Below are 19,950 nucleotides of genomic sequence, written 5' to 3'. Positions count from 1 at the left end.
CCAATCCACAAAATTAAAACTCCTAAGTCTCAGGTTTTCACTTGTGAGGATCCTATTCCAAGCAACAGACCAAACAAAAAAGGAAATGCGCTGAGGATAAATCTCCTGGACCAGATGGCTTCCCTATGGCTTTTTTCCAAGCTTGCTTGGGGATTGTTAAACCTGATCTTATGACCGTATTTCATCATTTTTTTGCTAGTGGTTAGTTTGAGAAAAGTTTAAACGCAACTTTAATTACTCTCATTCTTAAAAAACATGCAACTAGTGAGATTAGGGATTTTCAGCCCATTAGTCTAGTTGGGGGTGTTTATAAAATTATTGCTAACGTCTTGGCTAATCGGCTCCGCTCAATCTGTTTCTCCATCTTGATTAATGGCTCTCCTTGTGAATTTTTTGGTAGCACTAGAGGTTTGAGACAAGGTGATCCATTGTCTCCATTGTTGTTTGTTTTGGTGATGGAAGCTCTTGGAAGAATGTTGGATAAAGCAGTTCATGAAGGACGCATGTCAGGATTTAGTGTGGGTAATTTGGAGGGAAGATCCTTGGCGGTGTCTCATCTCTTTTTTGCGGATGACACTTTAATTTTTTGTGAGGCTGATTTAGAACTGATTTTGACTCTTTGCATGATTCTTATATGGTTTGAGGCGGTGTCGGGTCTATAGATAAACTTGGGCAAGCAGTATTGGTTCCGGTCGGGGTAGTTCATAATATTGACCTATTGTTGGTTGTTCTTGGCTGTAAGCAGGGTTCTCTTCCAATGAATTATCTGGGTCTTCCTTTGGGTGCTAAATTCACTGATAAGACTATATGGAATCCAATTGTGGAGAAAATGGAGAGGAGATTGGCGGGTTGGAAACGCTTATATTTATCTAAGGGAGATGAGTCACCCTAATCAAAAGCACCCTATCTAATTTACCCACTTATTTTCTATCTTTATTTCCTACACCTGCTAGTGTGGCTAACCAAATTGAGAGGCTTCAGCATAATTTCTTATGGGGTAGTTTTGGAGATGAACCTAAAATTCATTTGGTTAAATGGGCTACTATTTGTGCTCCTATTTCTTCGGGTGGTTTAGGGATAAAGAAGATAAGGCTTTTCAATGAAGCTTTACTTGGGAAGTGGTTATGGAGATTTGCGATTGAGAAAGCTGCCCTTTGGAGACAAGTGATAGAGATGAAATATGGATGTGTGTGGGGGGGCTGGTGTACTAGATCTGTGAATGACTCTTATGGTGTTGGTTTATGGAGAAATATCAGTCAAGGATGGCCTTCTTTCTCACACCATATTCTGTATGATATTGGTGATGGGTCTAGAGTGAAGTTTTGGCAAGACTGGTGGTGTGGAGAGACATCTCTTGCTGTTAGATATCCTGACTTGTTCAGATTTTGCAGGAATAAAGATGCCAGTGTAGCTAAGCTAATGAAGTCTTCCAATGGCGTCCTCTTTTGGGATGTGAGATTCTTTAGGGGTGTGCATGCTCGGGAACTTGAGGCTATGTCAGACTTCATGGAAACCATATATAGTTCTCCTATAAGGGGGCTTGGTGAGGATAAAATGTGTTGGATACCTAGCAAAGATAAGGGATTCATGGTTAGTGATTATTATAGAATTCTAGTTGGCAACACTATCTATGGTTTTCCTTGGAAAAGTATTTGGAAGTAGAAGATTCCCTCTAGAGTAGCTTTTTTTGTTTGGACTGCTGCCTTAGGGAAATGCTTGACGATTGATAATTTATGAAAAAGGAAGGTGTGGATTTTGGATTGGTGCTACATGTGCAAAAGAAATAGTGAATCGGTTGACCATCTATTCCTTCATTGTCCTATTGCTATGGATCTATAGTCTATGGTTTTGGGTCTATTTGGAGTCACTTGGGTTATGCCGCACATTGTTTTGGGGCTGTTAGGGTGTTAGCAAGGCAGTTTTGGTCGTCATCGAAATGGATATATTTGGTCTATCATTCCACATTGCTTAATGTGGTGTCTTTGGAGGAAGAGAAATAGTAGATGTTCTGAAGATATTGAGAGATCTATTCCGGACCTCAAGCTATTCTTTTTTAGAACTTTGCAGGATTGGTTGTTTGCTTTGCAAAAACAATCATTCCCTTCTTTTATTGATTTCCTAGACTCTTGCAATTTTTGTATTTGATTTCTTGACTCCTTGTACACTCCCTGTGTACTAGGGTGTTCCTTTTTGATATCAATAAAGTTTATTACTTATCAAAAAAAAAAAAAAAAAAGACAATAGAGGGAGAACGTCGCAGCTTGGTATAAAATGACTGGATGTCAAGATCCCCGTTAGGCTTCAACTTCCATCTCATTCGATCTCCAACATCTATTAAAGGAATATTGGCTCCCAAGATACGAAGAAAGGTCACTCCTTCATCCATCTCCCAATCATTAAAGTCCCGAATGAAATGAACATCCTAACCTCTTCTCTCCCTTGCCCCCAGTCAAAGAAGATTCTACAGAGGCGATCTATACTAATATACAAGCCATATTAACCCCTCTTCTTGTCTTTCTGAATGAGTTGGAGTAGGGGTGACCAGGAGTAAGCTGGGTTCTGGTTGGGGGTCAAACCAATACTTGACTTGATCCGTGGAGAATCCTACCACTCACGATTGACCAACAACAATTCTGACGAAAACATCTATGTCCAACCTTAAAGTGAATGGTTGGATTTTGGCGGGTAGTTGGGTTCAAAAATTTATTCTAGCAGCACGAAAAAGGATCTAAGTTTTAAAGAGCCTTGTAACTTAACTAGTTGACACCTCCTAATGTTTCTAAGACATCTAGGGTTAAAATGCCTCCTTCCCGTTGTAACTATAAATTGTGGAATACAACCATAATATCATCTTTACCTACATACTTTCTTTCCCTTTTTCCTTTATCGGGTAAGGTGGCAAAGCATATGGAGAAATTACAGAGAGATTTTCTGTGGAATGGGATTGGTGGTGAACCTAAAATACATTTATTTTATTGGGCAAAGGTCTGTCAGCCTTTGCAGGTTGGGGGGGTTGGGTATAAGAAGGTTGGGAAGTTTTAATTCTGCCTTGCTAGGAAAATGGTTGTGGAGGTATGGCTTGGAGACTGATGCTTTATGGAGGAGGGTTATAGAGGCAAAATATGGGAATATTTGGGGTGGTTGGTGTACGAAAAAGGTGACAAGTCCTTATGGGGTCAGTCTATGGAGATACATTAGAAGTGGCTGGTTGAATTTCTCTAAACTCCTTGTATATGATGTGGAGGATGGTACTAGAGTGAAATTTTGGAAGCATGTGTGGTGTGGGGATTGCACTCTCCAAGAGGCCTTTCCGGAGCTTTATTGTATTAGTAGGTCAAAGGATTCCTCGGTGGCTGAAGTTATGGGTTGGTTTGCTGGGAGATTTCATTGGAATGTGCAATTTCGTCGTCCACCACAAGATTGGGAAGAAGAAGCCTTTGATCGGTTTATGGGGTTGGTTTATTCTTCGACAGTGCGGGAGTTTGGCCCAGATAAGGTTTGTTGGAAGCTTGCAAGGAATAAAGGTTTTGAGGTTAGAGGATATTATAGCTCCTTCTATCCTCCTAATCTTGTTTCCTTCCCATGGAGAGTGATATGGCACTCGAAGGTCCCTCCAAGGGTGGCTTTCTTTTCTTGGTTTGCTTCCTTAGGTAAGATCTTAACAACAGACAACCTTTGTAAAAGACGTGTGATAATGCTTGACTGGTGCTATATGTGTAAGAGTTGTGGGGAGTCGGTGGATCATCTTCTACTTCATTGCTCCATAGCTTGGGAGTTGTGGTCCTTGGTTTTCTGTTTGTTTGGTATTCAATGGGTTATGCCTCATACGGTTCTTGAGTTGTTTGAGGCTTGGCAAGGAAAGTTTGCACATCATCGTTACTTTGATGTTTGGAAATTAGTGCCTCATTGCTTGTTTTGGTGCATTTGACGTGAAAGGAATGCTAGAAGTTTTGAGGGTTGTGAACGTTCTTTGGTAGAGATTAATTCTTCTTTCTTGCACACTTTCTTTCAATGGAGTGTGGTCTTTTCTCATTTTTCTTGTTCTTCCTTTCCTATTTTTCTTGACCGTTGTACTGTTGTTTCCTGATTTGTGCCTCCATAGTACATCCCCAATGTACTCGGTTTGACACTTTTTCTATTATTAATAATATTCTTACGTTACTTATCAAAAAAAAAAATTATAAATCTTATCAAAATGAAAAGAAAAATAAAACAAATCTGTAAAACACAAATCTATGTATTTTTTCCATCTTTTAATTTTTTTAATAAGTAAAAAATTCCATTAAAGAGGAAAAAAAGATCGGCACAAATGGATGTGGGCAGTCATTGAAGAACACAAAATCAAAGATAAGGAGACAGAGAAATCAATAAAAGACATTGAATGGATACCACCCTGAGCTTGCATCCAGTCGTACAAGGACTGCAAAATGTGCACTTTGACTACATAGATTGGGTGTTCCACCCCATCAAAATCCCTCTATTTTGTTCAAACCACAAAATCCAAATGATACACAGGGCGTTGTTCTCCACATCTTAGCATTCTGTGTCACTGAAAGCATCCTTTCCAACATTGCAAAAGCTCAAGCACTGATTTTGGCATCACCCACACTCGGCCAAACAAAGCAAAGACAAAGGTCCAAATTTCTTGGCCAAAGAATAGTGAAGGATTTCAGGGGTATTATAGAATGATTGAACCCTAAACTGGCCTTTTGACTTTCGCATCCATAAAGCTCGGTCTTCCCTTGTGGAAGAAAGGCAAATTAGCAGAGTAGCTCAAAAAAAGAAGCCATGGATTTCAGTTCCCAATCATGAAAGGACTTGGTGAAGTGGGGATCCAATGTTGGACTTCACCATAATGGGTGCTGGCTGAATACATAACCACTGAGGCTTCCTTGTCCTCCTCTAAGGTGAACAGGTTGGTAAACAAATCTTGGAGAGAGCGATTGCAAAACCAAATTAGTGTCCAAAATCGTACTCTAGAGTCGTCTTGTATATCAAACCATAAGAATTTGGAAAAAGGCTCCTAACCCCAATTGATGCTCTTCCAAAAACTAACCCCATGAGGACCCTGAGGCGGCTCTTTCATTCACCCTCCCCAAATTCAATGTAGACTACCCTCCTTCATAAATGATCCCTTTCAGCTCTGAATCTCCACAACCACTTCCTTAAGAGAGCCTGGTTAAAAGCAGAGAGCTTCCTATTCCTCTAACCCCTGTATTTTGATGGTGAGCATGCCACTCCCTAATTCAGTAAATAAAACTTCTTCATACCACTGATGCCTCCCCAAAGGAAATCCCTTTGGAGTTTTTACAGTTTGTTGGCCACATCAGTAGGCATCAAGAACAAAGACATAAAATAGGTGGGAATCATGTTAGTTAAAGTCAAGCCAGGTGCTTGCCTAGGTGCCACTATTGTTAGATTAACCATATAAAGGCGCCTGTTGTAAAAATTATTGTTAGGATAACAAATTTATAGAAGCTTGTTGTAAAACTTATTGTTATATTTTCAAATTTATAGAAGTTTTGTTGTAAAACCTGTTGTTAGAATAATTAATAGAGCCTAAAGGCCCTAAACCATGTTAATAGGCAAAATTTCTTCATGCAACATATTTAAAAACACTTGATTATAATATTTCAATACATTAGGTATTTATGATTTTAAGTTCTATATGTACAATAACCATATTTAGAATCTGATGCCTCGCTTTAATCTTCCTAGCGTCTTGGATTTTGTTGAACATTCCCCCTTATCTTGATTTTGATGTTGTAATGATTTGCTTTGCATAGAATCATGATAATGCATATGATCCAAAACATGGTCACTATTCCGGTATAGCAATTTAGTCAACCTGGAGATACTTCTCTTTTCCCCTAATTGGTTCTTTTGAGAGTCATTATGGAATTTTATGTATCAAAAACTTATGGAAAATGAACATTTAGGATTGAAGGAAATGGGTCACAGTATTGGGATTGAAGTCTTTAGCCACTGAGCTAGAGCTCAAATAGTACCTCCTCAGCTTATACGTTCTAGGTGGAGGGTGAGTTCATGGGTTCAAGACCCATTGGGTGCTTGTAGAACTTAACTCTAAAAAACGGATTGAAATCTTTATATCTCAATTCTATTTTTTAATTTGATCGTATTAGAGATATGGAGAGGGTTTGGCTTGAAAGGAAGTTTGAGAGAGAGGAGATACTTCAAGTCGTACGTGATTTGGAGGGGGACAAAGCTCGAGGTCTGGATGGGTTTACTATGGCGTTTTATCATCACTGTTGGAGAATGGTGGAGAAAGATGTGTTAGCAGTCTTTGAAGAGTTTTTTCAACATTGTAAGTTTGAAAAATCTCTCAATGCTACCTTCATTGCTTTGATTCCTAAAAAGAATGACGCCTCTAATATTAGAGATTTCCGACCTATTAGTTTGGTGGGGAGTGTATAAAATCTTGGCTAAGGTTTTGGTAAATCGTTTGAGAGTGGTTTTAGATCAGTTGATCTCTGAGACTCAGAATAGCTTTGTGGGTGGGAGACAAATCCTTGACTCGGTTTTTATTGCGAATGAGTGTGTGGATAGTAGAGGGAAGAGTAGGGTTCCTGGAGTCATTTGTAAACTTGATATTGAGAAAGCCTACGATCATGTGAATTGGGAGGCCCTGCTGTATTTGTTGAATAGAATGGGCTTTGGAGTGAGGTGGTGTAAGTGGATCCGTACTTGTATTTCCACAGTTCAGTTCTCTATTTTGATTAACGGGTCTCCAATTGATTTTTTTGGTAGTTCAAGGGGTTTAAGACAAGGAGATCCGCTATCTCCTTTGCTGTTTTTGATTTTGATGGAGGTGTTTAGTAGGATGTTGAGAAGAGTGGAGGGAGCTGGCTTGATCCGCGGTTTTAAAGTTGAGGGTAGGAGGGGTGGTGGGGAATGTGTTTCACATCTATTGTTTGCAGACGATACTATCCTTTTTTGTGATGCAGATGTGGAGTAAATTCTTCATATTCGGTTGTTGTTACTTAGTTTTCAGGCGGTAACAGGTTTGAAGGTCAATGTGCACAAGAGTGAAATGGTTCCTATAGGGGAGGTTGATGATGTGCATGCCCTGGCGGAAATTTTGGGTTGTAGAGTTGGAACTTTGCCTATGTCTTATCTTGGCATGCCGTTGGGGGCTTCGCATAATTTCCCTTCAATTTGGAATCCTATTTTGGAAAAAATTGAGCGAAAATTAACCGGGTGGAAGAGATTGTATTTGTCTAAGGGGGGTCGATTGATGTTACTCAAGAGGACGTTATCTAGTCTTCCTACCTATTTTGTATCTCTATTCACCATTCCTACTTATGTGGCTAATAAGATTAAAAAGTTGCAAATGGACTTTCTATGGGGTGATAGCAAGATTCATCTAGTAGGATGGGATAAAATTTGTGCGCTTATAGCTAACGGTGGTTTGGGGCGGTTTGGGAAGGAAGAGGGTCAGTTATGGAGGAGGGTGGTAGCGTCAAAATATGGGGAAGAATGGGGGGGAGGGGGATGGACCTCAAAGCTAGGTAGGGGAGTTCATGGGTGTGGTTTGTGGAGAGGTATTCGCATGGGATGGGAGGTTTTTAGCAAAAATTGTCAGTTTGTTGTTGGGTTGGGGAATAGAGTGAGATTTTGGCAGGATGGGTGGTATGGAGATCAACCTTTTCAAGTGGCTTTCCCAAGGCTGTATGGTATTGCCATTGATAAGGAGGCATCTGTAGAAACTTCTTTGTCAAGGTAGGGAACGGAGGATAGAAGAATTTGGGATGTTCGTTTTATCCGAGAATTTAATAATTGAGAGATGGATGAATGGCTGCATTTTCTTTGTATATTGGGAGCTAATACTCCTCCAATGGATGTTAGAGGCCGGATGAGATGGAAGTTGAAGCCTAATGGGGAGTTTGACATCCGGTCATATTATAACAAATTGCGGGATTCTTCCTCAATTGTCTTTCCTTGGAAAGTAATTTGGAGAATAAAGGCCCCTAGGCGAGTTTCTTTTTTTGTTTGGTGTGTGGCTTGAAATAAGATCCTTACGGGTGATAACTTAAGCAGATTAAGGGGATTGAATTTTGTAGACTGGTGCATTATGTGCCGGCATTATGGAGAGACGGTAGATCACTTATTCATCATGAGATGGCTTATCAGTTGTGGAGCTTTGTCTTAAAAACTTTTGGTTTGTCTTGGGTCATGCCTAGATCGATCCCAAATTTGCTTTTTGGCTGGTGGAATTGGTTGGGGAAGCATTCGTCTCAAATTTGGAACTTAGTTCCATTGTACATCCTATGGTGTATTTGGAAGGAACGGAATCGGAGGACTTTTGAGGATTTGGATAGTTCCGGTGTTCAGTTGATTGCCTCTTTTAGTGGGATTATTTTTTATTGGTCTTTGGCTTAGGGACTCACGACTAGTGATTCTCTTCCCTCTTTTCTTAGCTCTTTCTCTTTTGTAATTATTTTGTTGTTTGGTTTTCTTTTTTGTTTTTTTCAGTTTTTTTTCTTCTTGTATTTTCTGGGTTTGCTCTATGTTTTTCATGCATAGAGTAGCCTTTCGTATATATAACATTCTTACTTATCAAAAAAAAAAAAAAAATTGGGAACTTGTTAATTTTGAATCGTAGGCATCTGTTCTATTTATTCTTATTTTGCATCTCTTTTGTACTTCCCATTTACTTTTTTTTTCCCTTTTGATTAGTAATGGAATTTTTATTTAAATCATAAAATAGAGTCACCTAAGTATCCAGGAAGTATACAACTGGCGGCCAAAAAAGTCACCCAAGCATTCATCAAATCATAAACTGAAGATATAGAAGGAATTTCTATGATAGACATTCAATCCAATAGTTTTTTAAAGAATAAATTTATTAAGTCTACTACTGTCCTTTTAGAGTCTTCAAAACACCGGTTATTTATCTCACGCCAAATGCTCCACATCAAAATAGGGGTGGCCATGGGTTGGTCCGGGTTTGGTTTGTGCCCAACCTGGACTCGACATGACCACTTTGGGTGGCAAAAATCAAAACCCTAGCCGACTTGGAAGGAGCGTTGGATCAGCTCTCATTGGGTGTCGGGTGAGTATCGGTCGGAGTCGGGTTTGTGATAGGTTGAGATTTGGCTGGATTTGGCCGAAATCTGGTTGGATCTATTGAGATCTTGTTAGATATGGCCAAGATCCCTCCAAATCTCCTTATATCGGCGGAGATAGAGTTCAAGCTTACTGGATTTTTAGCCAAAATTCATGATTTGTGATGGAGAGAGAACCAATCATTGGTTGGATCAGGTTTGCCGGTTTCTATGTCGGCCAAATCGCAACTCAAAACGAAGGGATTGGGCCTTGGCATTGGCAACCTGCAGTTGATTGCCACTCGGATTGGGCAGTTATTGGGTCTGGGTGGGTGGTGGACAAGCCCTCAATCAAACAGTGAGGGACAGCTTTTACTAGGGCCAGGTTTTTAATTTTTAATTTTTTTGGAGTTAATTTTTTGCTTATATATAAAAAAAAAAAAGGAACTTGTGGGGTGTAAAGGGGGGTTTCAACAAATAAGATTGTTGTATTGCATAGTAGTTTCTACTTTAGCAATCTATTTGATCTACAAATACGTTTATCACTGTTGTACTGCTTTCCTGGATGATTGGCATACTGTGTTTGTCTTCCTATTTCATAACAATGTGAGTTTTTGAACAGGTTGGTCCACATAACTATATTATTATTTTCTAGGTGCAGTTCTATCCTTTTGTTATTTGGTTATTTCATTTGTTGCCCTTTTAAGGGCTGTGTAGTGCTTCCATTGTCTTGTTGGTTATCCTTTATAGTTGAAAAATGAATTAGAGCATTAGACATTGCTGCTATTAAATGTTCTCTATTTCTTAATTACATAATTAGGAGTGCTTGGTTGCTTTTCCAAATGCACAGTTTTTCCCTTTATTGGTCTCTTGTCTTCCAAATGTTGTATGTCTTACTGCCACACAAAGTACTTCGCTGATAAAAATGTTGAATTTGATTTCATTGAATACTGGATGATGGTGTATTTATTTTTCCAATTTTATAAGTTATGGTGAATGCTTGTTATCATTTTCATACTAACAAGTGATTTGTATTAGAGGAATGAAACTCCTGAACTTGCAAGGGGTGCTGCAAAAGCTCTTTATGACCTTTATGAAGTTGTTACGCATGAGTTGTTGTCATCTGATTTAAGGTATATGATTCTCCACATGATGCAGAATCTATATGGAATGATAACTTTGTTGAATTTGTACTTATTTGTTTCTATTTTAATGCTCCAGGGAGCAGCTTGATACATGGAACATTTTGGCAAGAGCAAGAAATGACGGGAGACTCTTTTCTAGGATTAAATGGCCCGTGGACCCTGAAATTGTATACATTTTTGGAAGCTTGCATGACCTCTTTTACTATGTAGTTTGGATTTACCTGAACAATTCTACCCTGTTTGTTGTCACAGAAGGAGCAAGTGAGGCGGTTGCACCTTCTTCTCACCGTAAAAGATTCTGCAGATAATGTTCCAAAGAATCTTGAAGCAAGAAGAAGATTGGAATTCTTTACTAATTCATTATTCATGGATATGCCTTCTGCAAAGCCAGTTAGTGAAATGATGCCCTTCAGGTATTTGCAAGTCAAAAGAAGTGATTTTCCTTGTCAGTGTCAAACATGTCATTTTAATTTCGTTTTATTTGTTTGTTCGAGAATAGTGTCTTCACCCCATATTACAGTGAGACAGTGCTGTACTCTAACTCTGAATTGCGGGTTGAAAATGAGGATGGAATATCTGTTCTTTTCTATCTTCAGAAGATTTTTCCAGGTATGTCTCTTCCTTTATCTCTCAATAAGAAATCATTGCTATCTGAAGGCACTTCTGAAAAAGGAAAATACAAGTACAAACCAGTGCAAAATTCAATCAACATGAAATGTGAAAGGGGTTGCTTGCCCTGAGATAACATGATTAGAGCACATAGTTGCTTGTTTTCCTCGAAGACTGTATTTTCCTCTTCCTCTAAATGCTACACATCAAATCAGAGTAGACCAATCTCCAAGTGAATACCCTCCAACTATTTGATTACAGAACAGGATAACCAAAAAAATGCCAATGAGAGAAAACTGTCCACCACGGAGCTTGAGTGATATAAGGCAGGTGAACGATGTATCATGTTTCCATCTCATGCACATATAGCACTATCTAATAACAACCTTGTGGTTCTCTGAATTTCCTACAGTGAGAATCCAACTTAAAAAGCCACTATGCACACAAAAAAAATGAAAACATTCTAGGGCTATTACTCATAAACTTCTCCCCATCTGAACCTCGCAGCATCAGCTGGCCTCTCTTTTTTTTATTATTATTTTTCTAATTTTTTAATTTTAAAAGGACCCCCTCTAATCTCCTTTATTCAGCCAGTAATACAAAAAATTATATATAGAATTGAATAACAAACCTCATGCTATATCCTAAAGGATTACAATTTACAATAGAAAGAAAGAGAATTGATAAAATCTACAGAAGAATTGTAGAACTGGTGCCAAGCTCATGAGACTACTTAAACAACAATCAGAGGGATACCAATTTCAATTCATTAATAGACAACTCCACACCACTAACCATTTGATTATTTCTTTCACCCCAAATCTTGAAATTAAGCAAAGAGGGCAGCATTTCACATGTGCACGCTGCCATGTTATCCGAACCAACATTTTTTTATTTATTAGTAAGAATGATATATATACGAAAGGCTACAATATGCAAGTAAAACACAGAGCAAACCAGAAAAATACAAGAAGAAAAAAAAATAGAGAAAATACTTAAAAGAAAACCAAACAACAGATTAAATACAAAAGAGAACGAGAGCTAGAAAAGAAGGGAGAGAATCATGACTAATTACAAAAGAGAAAGAGAGCTAAGAAAAGAAAGGAGAGAATCACTAGTTGTGAATCCCCAAACCCAAGACCAATAAAAAAGAGTTCCACTAAAAGAAGTAATCATCTAATCATTGGAACTATCCAAATCCTCAAAAGTTCATCGATTCCATTCCTTCCAAAGACACCATAGTATGCACAACAAAACGAAATTCCAGATCTGAGATGAATGCTTCCCCAACCAATTCCACTAGCCAAAAAGCAAATCTGGAATCAATCTAGGTATGACTCACGACACTCCAAAAGTTATAAAAACAAAGCTCCATAACCGATAAGCCATCTCACAATGAAGAAGTAAGTGGTCCATTGTCTCCTCACAGTGTTGACACATAATGCACCAGCCTACAAAATCCAAGCCCCTTAATTTCAGGTTATCACCCATTATGATCTTATTCTAAGCTACACACCAAACGAAGAAGGAAACACGTCTAGGGAGATTCAAAAATACTACCTCATGCAGAAAATCATAAGGCAGAGATAAAAATTACGGAAAAAGATGATAAAAAACAGAAAGAAAAGATACTAATTACAAAGAAGGGAGCTAAGGAACATAAGGAGAGATTCACTAAAGGTGTGTCCCTAAGCCCTAGACCAATAAAAAAGAGAGCTACTGAAAGAAGCCAATAGCTGATCATCGGAACTTTCCATGTCCTCAAACGTCCTCCAATTTCCTTCCCTCCACATACACCACATTAAGCACGGCGGAGCTAAATTTCAAATGCTAGATAAATGCTTTCCAGGCCAATTCCACCAACCAAAGAGAGTATCTGCAATTGATCTTGACAAGACTCAAGAAATCTCAAAAGATCTAAACACCAAACTCCACAATCAGTAAACTTTAACACAATGCAGTAGCAAATGATCCACCGTCTCCCCTTTACAACGACATATAATGCACCAGTCAACAAAGTTCATCCCTCTATCCCTCAAATTGTCACTTGTAAGGTTTTTATCCCATACAACAGTCCACACAAAGAAAGAAACACGCAGAGGGGTCTTAACCTTCCAAACGCCTTTCCAAGGAAATATAAAGGGCACGGGTCCTCTTAGCTCATTATAAAACGATCAGATATCAAAATCCTCATTCTTCGACAACTTCTATCGCATACGACTCTATTCTCAATTGGAGGTAAATTAGAGCTCAAAGTACGAAGAAAAGCATCCACACCACCCATTTCCCAATCATTTGGTCTCCAAATGAAACGAACATCCCAGCTTCTCCGTTCCTCTATCTCCAACCGTTCAAGAGAAGAGGCCACTGATGCCCCTTTATTGGAGACAATCCCATACACAATCGGAAAGGTCAATTGAAGTGGAGAATTCCCACACCATTAATCTGTCCAAAGCTTCACTCTATCCCCCACCCCTACCTCAAATCGAATATTTTTACTAAAAACATCCCAGCCCATTGAGATGCTTTTCCACAAACCACACCCATGTACCCCTCTATCTAGCTTGGAAGTCCAACCCCCCATTTTTCCCCAAACTTTAGAGCTACAACCCTTCTCCAAAACCTTGTCTCCTCAACCCCAAACCACCATAACCATTTTCCTAGTAAGGCTTTATTAAAAGTAGTTAATTTCCTTACTCCTAACCTACCATTTTCCAGAGTTGCACACACCTTATCCCATCCCACCAGATGTGTTTTGGAGTTTCCCCACAAAAAAATCCTTTGCAACCTCTCAATTTTATTGGCGACATGTGTAGGGATTGTAAAAAGAGATAAAAATTAAGTCGGAAGACTAAATAATGTACTCTTAGGCAATGTCAGTCTTCTACCTTTTTTTTTTTTGATAGGTATTAAAAATAAAAATAAAAAGGTGGAAGACTGACGTTGCTTAAGAGTACATCTGTTCAAGCCAGTCCCTCTCCAACCCTTCAATCTGATCAAACTCTAAACCTTCCACAAAAGGCCTCCACTCCTCTGTCTTCTTGTACAAGTTTTTATAAAATTGTACTACTTGGTCCGCCATCTTTGATTCATCCTCATAAGTAACCCCATCCAACTCTAGCATACTAATTTGATTATACCTTTTGCGGGAGTTAGCCACCTTATGGAAGAATTTGGTATTGTTGTCTCCTTCCTTAATGCAAAACATCCTCGATTTCTGTCTCCACGAAAATTCTTCCAAAGAAAGAAGGTTTCGTATTTGAGATCTCATTAGGCTTCAACTTCCATCTCAACTGGTCCCCAACATCCATTGAAGGAGTATTGGCTCCCAAGATACGATGAAAATGCAGCCTTTCATCAATCTCCCAATCATTAAATTCCTGAATAAAACAAACATCTCAAATTCTTTTATCCTTCGCCTCGTGCCTTGACAAAGAAGCTTTTACAGAGGCCCCTTTGTCAATAGCAATACCATACAGCCTCAGGAAAGCCATTTGGAAAGGTTAATCCCTATACCACCCATCCTGCCAAAATCTCATTCTATTTCCCAACCCAACAACAAATTGAGCATTTTTGCTAAAATCCTCCCAGCTCGTATGAATGCCTCTGCACAAACCCATGAACTCCCCTACCTAACTTAGAAGTCCATCCCCCCCCCCCCCCTCTTTCCCAAACTTTGAAGCTACCACCCTCCTCCACAGCCCATTCTCCTCTTTCCCAAACCGCCACAACCATTTCCGAACCAACATTTTCACCTGAAGAGCACTTCATTCATCTCAAACACCATCTTTGTCATTGACCATTGGACTACAAAAAAAGGGAAGGCAAAAGATCAACAGCTCGCTCACCACTGCACAATTAATCAACAAATGGCCCAGAGATTTACCCTTACAGATGCTCATTCAACACCATTCCACTGGAACAATATTCTTTTACAGATGTTTGCAGTTTGCACAAGAAGGTTATAAAATCATTGTATTTTGCTGCTGGACAATCTTAGAAACCTGTTTTTGTTTATGGATTTTGCAACCAATGTTGGTTTCCTTTCCTATAGCATGAGCAGTTTTTAAAGGTCATTTCCCAGTACTGGTCCCATTTAAGTTGGGTCCTGGGAGAGATGGCTTGCATATGGTCTTAAATTAGCTTTTTTGCATATTCAAGACTTGAGCCCATGCACTGCACTTGGCAGCCTGAGATTTTTTACCATTGTGCTAGTCAATTGTCCTTAATATATGCTTTTAAATTTTTTAGGGAGAAAAAAAAACTGTTTTCTGGATGTTTCGAAGGGGATTCTCTTATATTTCCTTTTTGATAGGTAAATAGGGGGGGGGGGGGGGTTGGTGGGGTTCAAACCCTAGTGCCCAAGCACCACAAGATATGCTTGAACCCTAGAATCTCTTATATTTATGATTTTAGTTTGTTTTTTGAATAATGTCATTTCTCCATGACTTTAAGGTTTCTGGAACATTTGTTAGGATTTTGGAAAAATGGATGTTAAGTGTTTTTATATTTGCTTTGATTAGGAGAACCAAGTTTTAAAGCTTTTTTCCTTGTTCAATATAATGCTTTTTGGGGCGGTTTTTTCTTTATATTATTATTATTAATAATATTATTATTATTATTATTAATAATAATATTATTATTATTATTATTAATATTATTATTATTATTTATTAATAATATTATTATTATTAATAATATTATTATGTCCATTGTCTTTACCAAATATGGCTGAGATTTTGATTTCTAATTAGATGAATGGGACAATTTTTTGGAACGGATTGACCGTGCGGAAGCTACTAGAGATGCAGAACTTCAAGACAGTTCAACTGATTCTTTGGAGCTGCGGTTTTGGGCATCTTACCGAGGGCAGACTCTAGCCAGGACTGGTTAGAATCACTTAAACAATAACAATTTATCCTTTAATTCCAGATGCATTCAGGAATTTTGTTTGTTTCTAGTGCTACTATTTGATTACTTTACCTATTGAAAAATATATTATTTATTTCTACCTGTTTCAAATGAGTTTGATACCACTTTAATCGATTTGTCCTATGTTTTTTGATCTTGGAAAAAACAGTGCGTGGTATGATGTACTATAGAAGGGCTTTAATGCTGCAGAGTTATCTTGAAGGGAGACCTCTGGGAGGTATTTGCTTCATAACTTTTTTAATTTCGTAAATTTATTATTTTTGGGAATGTTGCAGATATATCCTAACATTTTACCTTGAATCTATAGAGGATGCATATTCTCAAACGGACCTCCCCACAACCCAAGGTTTTGAGTTGTCTCGTGAATCAAGGGCACAAGCAGATTTGAAGTTTACTTACGTTGTGTCATGCCAAATTTATGGTCAACAAAAGCAAAAAAAGTTACCAGAGGCTGCTGATATTGCTCTTTTGTTACAGAGGTATAGTTACTGTTGTTTTTCCTGTTAAGTAATGAGAGTCTTCTAAAGAAAGGAGGTCTCAAAAGATAGTGTCCAAAAGAATTACAATTAGAGAGACTTATCAAAAAAAAAGAATTACAACTAGAGATTTAACAGATCCATGAACTCAACTAAATAGTTACAAAATACTCTGCTGATCTTGGTGCAAAATTCAAACAAGAACAAGAAATGCAAGAAAATAGATTTGATCATTGAAAAAATACAGTTCTTGTTGTTGTGTTATTATTATATATAAAATGAAATTTATTATATATATATATATATTTTTTTTAATATTGATCCATTTTTGTTGTTAGATTGAAATTTAAAGTAATCATTCTTGATTTATATTAATATAACGTTAGCAATGATTCAAAATTTGGGCTTGAGTATGTGGCTACCTAGGATTTGTGAATAATTAAATGGTTTGAAAAGGATTTGGCTGTGATTAAAAGCATTCTGCATATAGTTAAAGGATGCAGTTCCACATAATATGATGGCCTTCTGCCCTTTTCGTTGATAAGTAAAATAATTTACTGGAAGAAAGTAGCTCTCAAAATGCAAGCATCCTCACAGAATTACAAACAGACATTCAAAATCAACAGTGGGGCTACCTGAAACCCCCCCCCCCCCCCCCCCCCCCAAAAAAAAAAAAAAAATCTTAACAGCCTGTGTAGATTGCTCTACATTCTCAAAAGTCCAACCATTTGGAAGGGGTTCTGCTCTTTCTATACTTAATAAAATCTTTTATTTATAAAAAAGGCAAGTGTATGGTGAGTCACGGATTCAATACCATGCAGGTGCATAAGTGGTGTATTTACCTGTTAAAGAAAATTTCCTTTTATTAGTCTGTAGTTATTGAATGTGCTGGAGGTCAGGTCTGTTGATAAATATCTGCTCTCCATTATTTTACTGCCATTCCATGCCCAAGTTCTTAGCATTCCTAAAGCACTATGCATATAAACATAATGAAAGAGAAGGAGGAAATCCCCCCCGGGGGGGTTTCCAATGTTAGAGAGGGCTCATTGCATTTTAATCTTTTATAGATGTATGTTATATTACATATCCTATTGTACTTCCTCCACCAAGTTTTTTGTCCATTCCATTTTGGGATGTTCCAAACCCGAAATTTTTGTCCACCTTGAAGTGAAAGTAAATGTGAGTATTATCCCCAACAAGATATGGAGTAAACTTCAAAACTTATCTCAACCACTTCTAATAGGCTTTCACAAGCTCAGTCCGTGAGCACTATTGACCTCCATTGTACTCCAGTGGCCCTATGTCTCATTGTATTTTGCTTCAATACTCCTTTAGAGAAGAACCCTTTCCATTTTTTTTTTTTTTTTGATAGGTAAGAAAAAGTATATTAAAAAAACTGCTAGATGCAAATTAGCACCAGCATAACAAAAGTACAAGAAAGATGAAAAAGCGAAAAGATAGAAAGGCATTAATTACAAAGAAGAAGAGAGCTAAGGAATAGAGGAAGAGAGTCACTAGATGTGAGTCTCCAAGTCCTAGCCCAATAAAAAAGGGAACAAAAAACGAGGGCAAGCAGTTGATCCTCAGATCTATCTAAATCCTCAAACGTTCGCCAATTGCGTTCCCTCCAAATACATCACATCAAACACAACGGAACTATGTTCCAAATGTATGATAAATGCTTCCCTAACCAATTCCATCAATTAAATAGAAAATCTGACATCATACATGAGGGAATCCATGAAATCCCAAAAATCCTAAAGACAAAACACCACAGCCGATAAGCCTTTCCACAATGTAACAACAAATGATCCACTGTTTCACCACAGCACCAACACATAATGCACCAGTCAACGAAGTCAAAGCCAATAAGCCTCAAGTTGTCTCCTGTGAGGATCCTATCCCATGCGGCTGTCCAAACAAAGAAAGAGACACGCCAGGGTGCCTTAACCTTCGAAATACCTTTCCATAGAAAAACAACAGAAGAAGAGCCATGTAACTTATGATAACATGAATGGATAGTAAAATCCCCGGTTTTTGTCAACTTCCATCTCAAACGATCACCATCATTCACTGAAGGTAAATTGGATGCCAAGAATCGAAAGAAATCATCCACCACATTTGCCTCCCAATCATTAGGACCCTGAATGAAACAAACATCCCAAGTTCTCCTATCCCCTGCTCCTTGACATATTAAAGCATAGCACCAAAGCCACTTCCCTAAACTAGCTTGATTGAAAATACCAAGCTTTCTAGTACCTAAACCTCCAAATTGAACAGGGTTCCATTCCACATTTCACCAAGTGGAATTCCATTGATTTCCCACACCTCCCCATAAGAAATCTCTTTGTAACCTATCCAACCTCATTGCAACACTTGTTGGTATATTAATATACTTTTCTGTTATTAGGAATGAGGCACTCCGAGTTGCTTTCATTCATGTAGAGGAGAGCGGTGCAGTAGAAGGAAAGGTTTCAAAGGAATTCTATTCAAAGCTTGTCAAAGCTGATATACATGGAAAAGATCAGGTAAATGATTTCTCATTCTTCATAGATCTTTATTTTCTTTCTAATGTTGGTTTCTGAGTATTTATTGCTCCCTGTATGCTTCCAATTTTATTTTCTGAAAGCAAGATTGTGATTACCTCAGCATGGTACACTTTAGCTAGTGATGAAATCAGTCTGAAATGTTCTTCTCTAGTGATGAACAAGTAGATACTACTTTCTTCTTCAAGGATATGCTCTATATATTTTGTGAAAGTGTTGATGGAAAAAGACTAGCCAACATGCTTTTTGTTTCAGATTCTGTGCATGTGGATGTCTTCTTTACCTAGTTCTAGTGTGTTAACATTTGAAATGTGATGACAGTGTAATAGAACTTTTTGTATATATTTCATAGTACATGGTCAATTGCCACTGCTATCCGCTTTTATGTTACTTGTAACATGAGTTCGTCTTATCAATTACTCCCTCCATCCCATAATATTGATCCTTTATATCCCAAAATGGGTCTTCTTTGAAAAGTCAATGGACACAATATGATTAACTCTCTCAACTTCCCGTGTGCTTTATTTGAAAAGTCAGTACCTCTTTTCATTAGTTTTATTTTAGTTTAAATTAAAGATGGCAGTTTTGGAAACTTCTACCTTTTTGTTTGAAAGACCATGCTTTAAATGATATTCCCTTAAAAAATTGGATTTTCTAAATAGAACTAATAACATGGGGCAGAAAGAGTATTGTATTATCTTCCTGTATGCAATTTGTATGGTATAACTTGTGTGTCTTATAACATTTCACCTTTTTTATTTTTGATGATTCAATAAAGCTTATCTATTTCTCATGGTGTATAAATAATTTAAATTAAATTATTTTTTACTGTTCTTGTGGAAACATTTCTTTTTTATTTATGGCACTGAGTACAATCTGAAATTTTAGTATTTGATTTCCATTTCAATTAAGACTTGAAAAAATTTATGATTTGGTTGATTGGTTTCCTATGTTCACAATTGTATTCATCACTTGGGTTCTAGAACTGGTGACTGTTGAAAATTGTCAGTTATAGTCAACATTTCTGCTCCCCATCCACCAAAAAAAAAAAGCGTAAGGAGATTGGATGCCCACTATTTATAATTTGCGTGATTTGTTTGTTAGCTAATTTGTGAATTCTTTATCTTTTGTTGTTGTTGTTGTTGTCTGCATTGTGCTCTGTGATTTAATATCTTAG

General features: G+C 37.8%; 1 protein-coding gene across 1 annotated transcript in view; it reads left to right on the top strand.

Annotated features, from left to right (window-relative positions):
• LOC142631785 (callose synthase 10) overlaps positions 1-19,950 on the top strand; it is a 64,670-nt gene that overhangs the window by 27,680 nt on the left and 17,040 nt on the right. Inside the window, exons 28-35 of the mRNA XM_075806101.1 lie at positions 10,104-10,198; positions 10,287-10,377; positions 10,463-10,623; positions 10,710-10,819; positions 15,574-15,708; positions 15,900-15,968; positions 16,059-16,230; positions 18,638-18,755. Coding sequence (XP_075662216.1) covers positions 10,104-10,198; positions 10,287-10,377; positions 10,463-10,623; positions 10,710-10,819; positions 15,574-15,708; positions 15,900-15,968; positions 16,059-16,230; positions 18,638-18,755 — 951 coding nt within the window. The remainder of the gene's footprint in view (positions 1-10,103; positions 10,199-10,286; positions 10,378-10,462; positions 10,624-10,709; positions 10,820-15,573; positions 15,709-15,899; positions 15,969-16,058; positions 16,231-18,637; positions 18,756-19,950) is intronic.

The sequence above is a fragment of the Castanea sativa genome, chromosome 4 (genome assembly GCF_040712315.1).
Source record: "Castanea sativa cultivar Marrone di Chiusa Pesio chromosome 4, ASM4071231v1".
In the NCBI taxonomy this organism is placed as follows: domain Eukaryota; kingdom Viridiplantae; phylum Streptophyta; class Magnoliopsida; order Fagales; family Fagaceae; genus Castanea; species Castanea sativa.
This window is presented reverse-complemented; position numbering and strand designations above follow the sequence as displayed.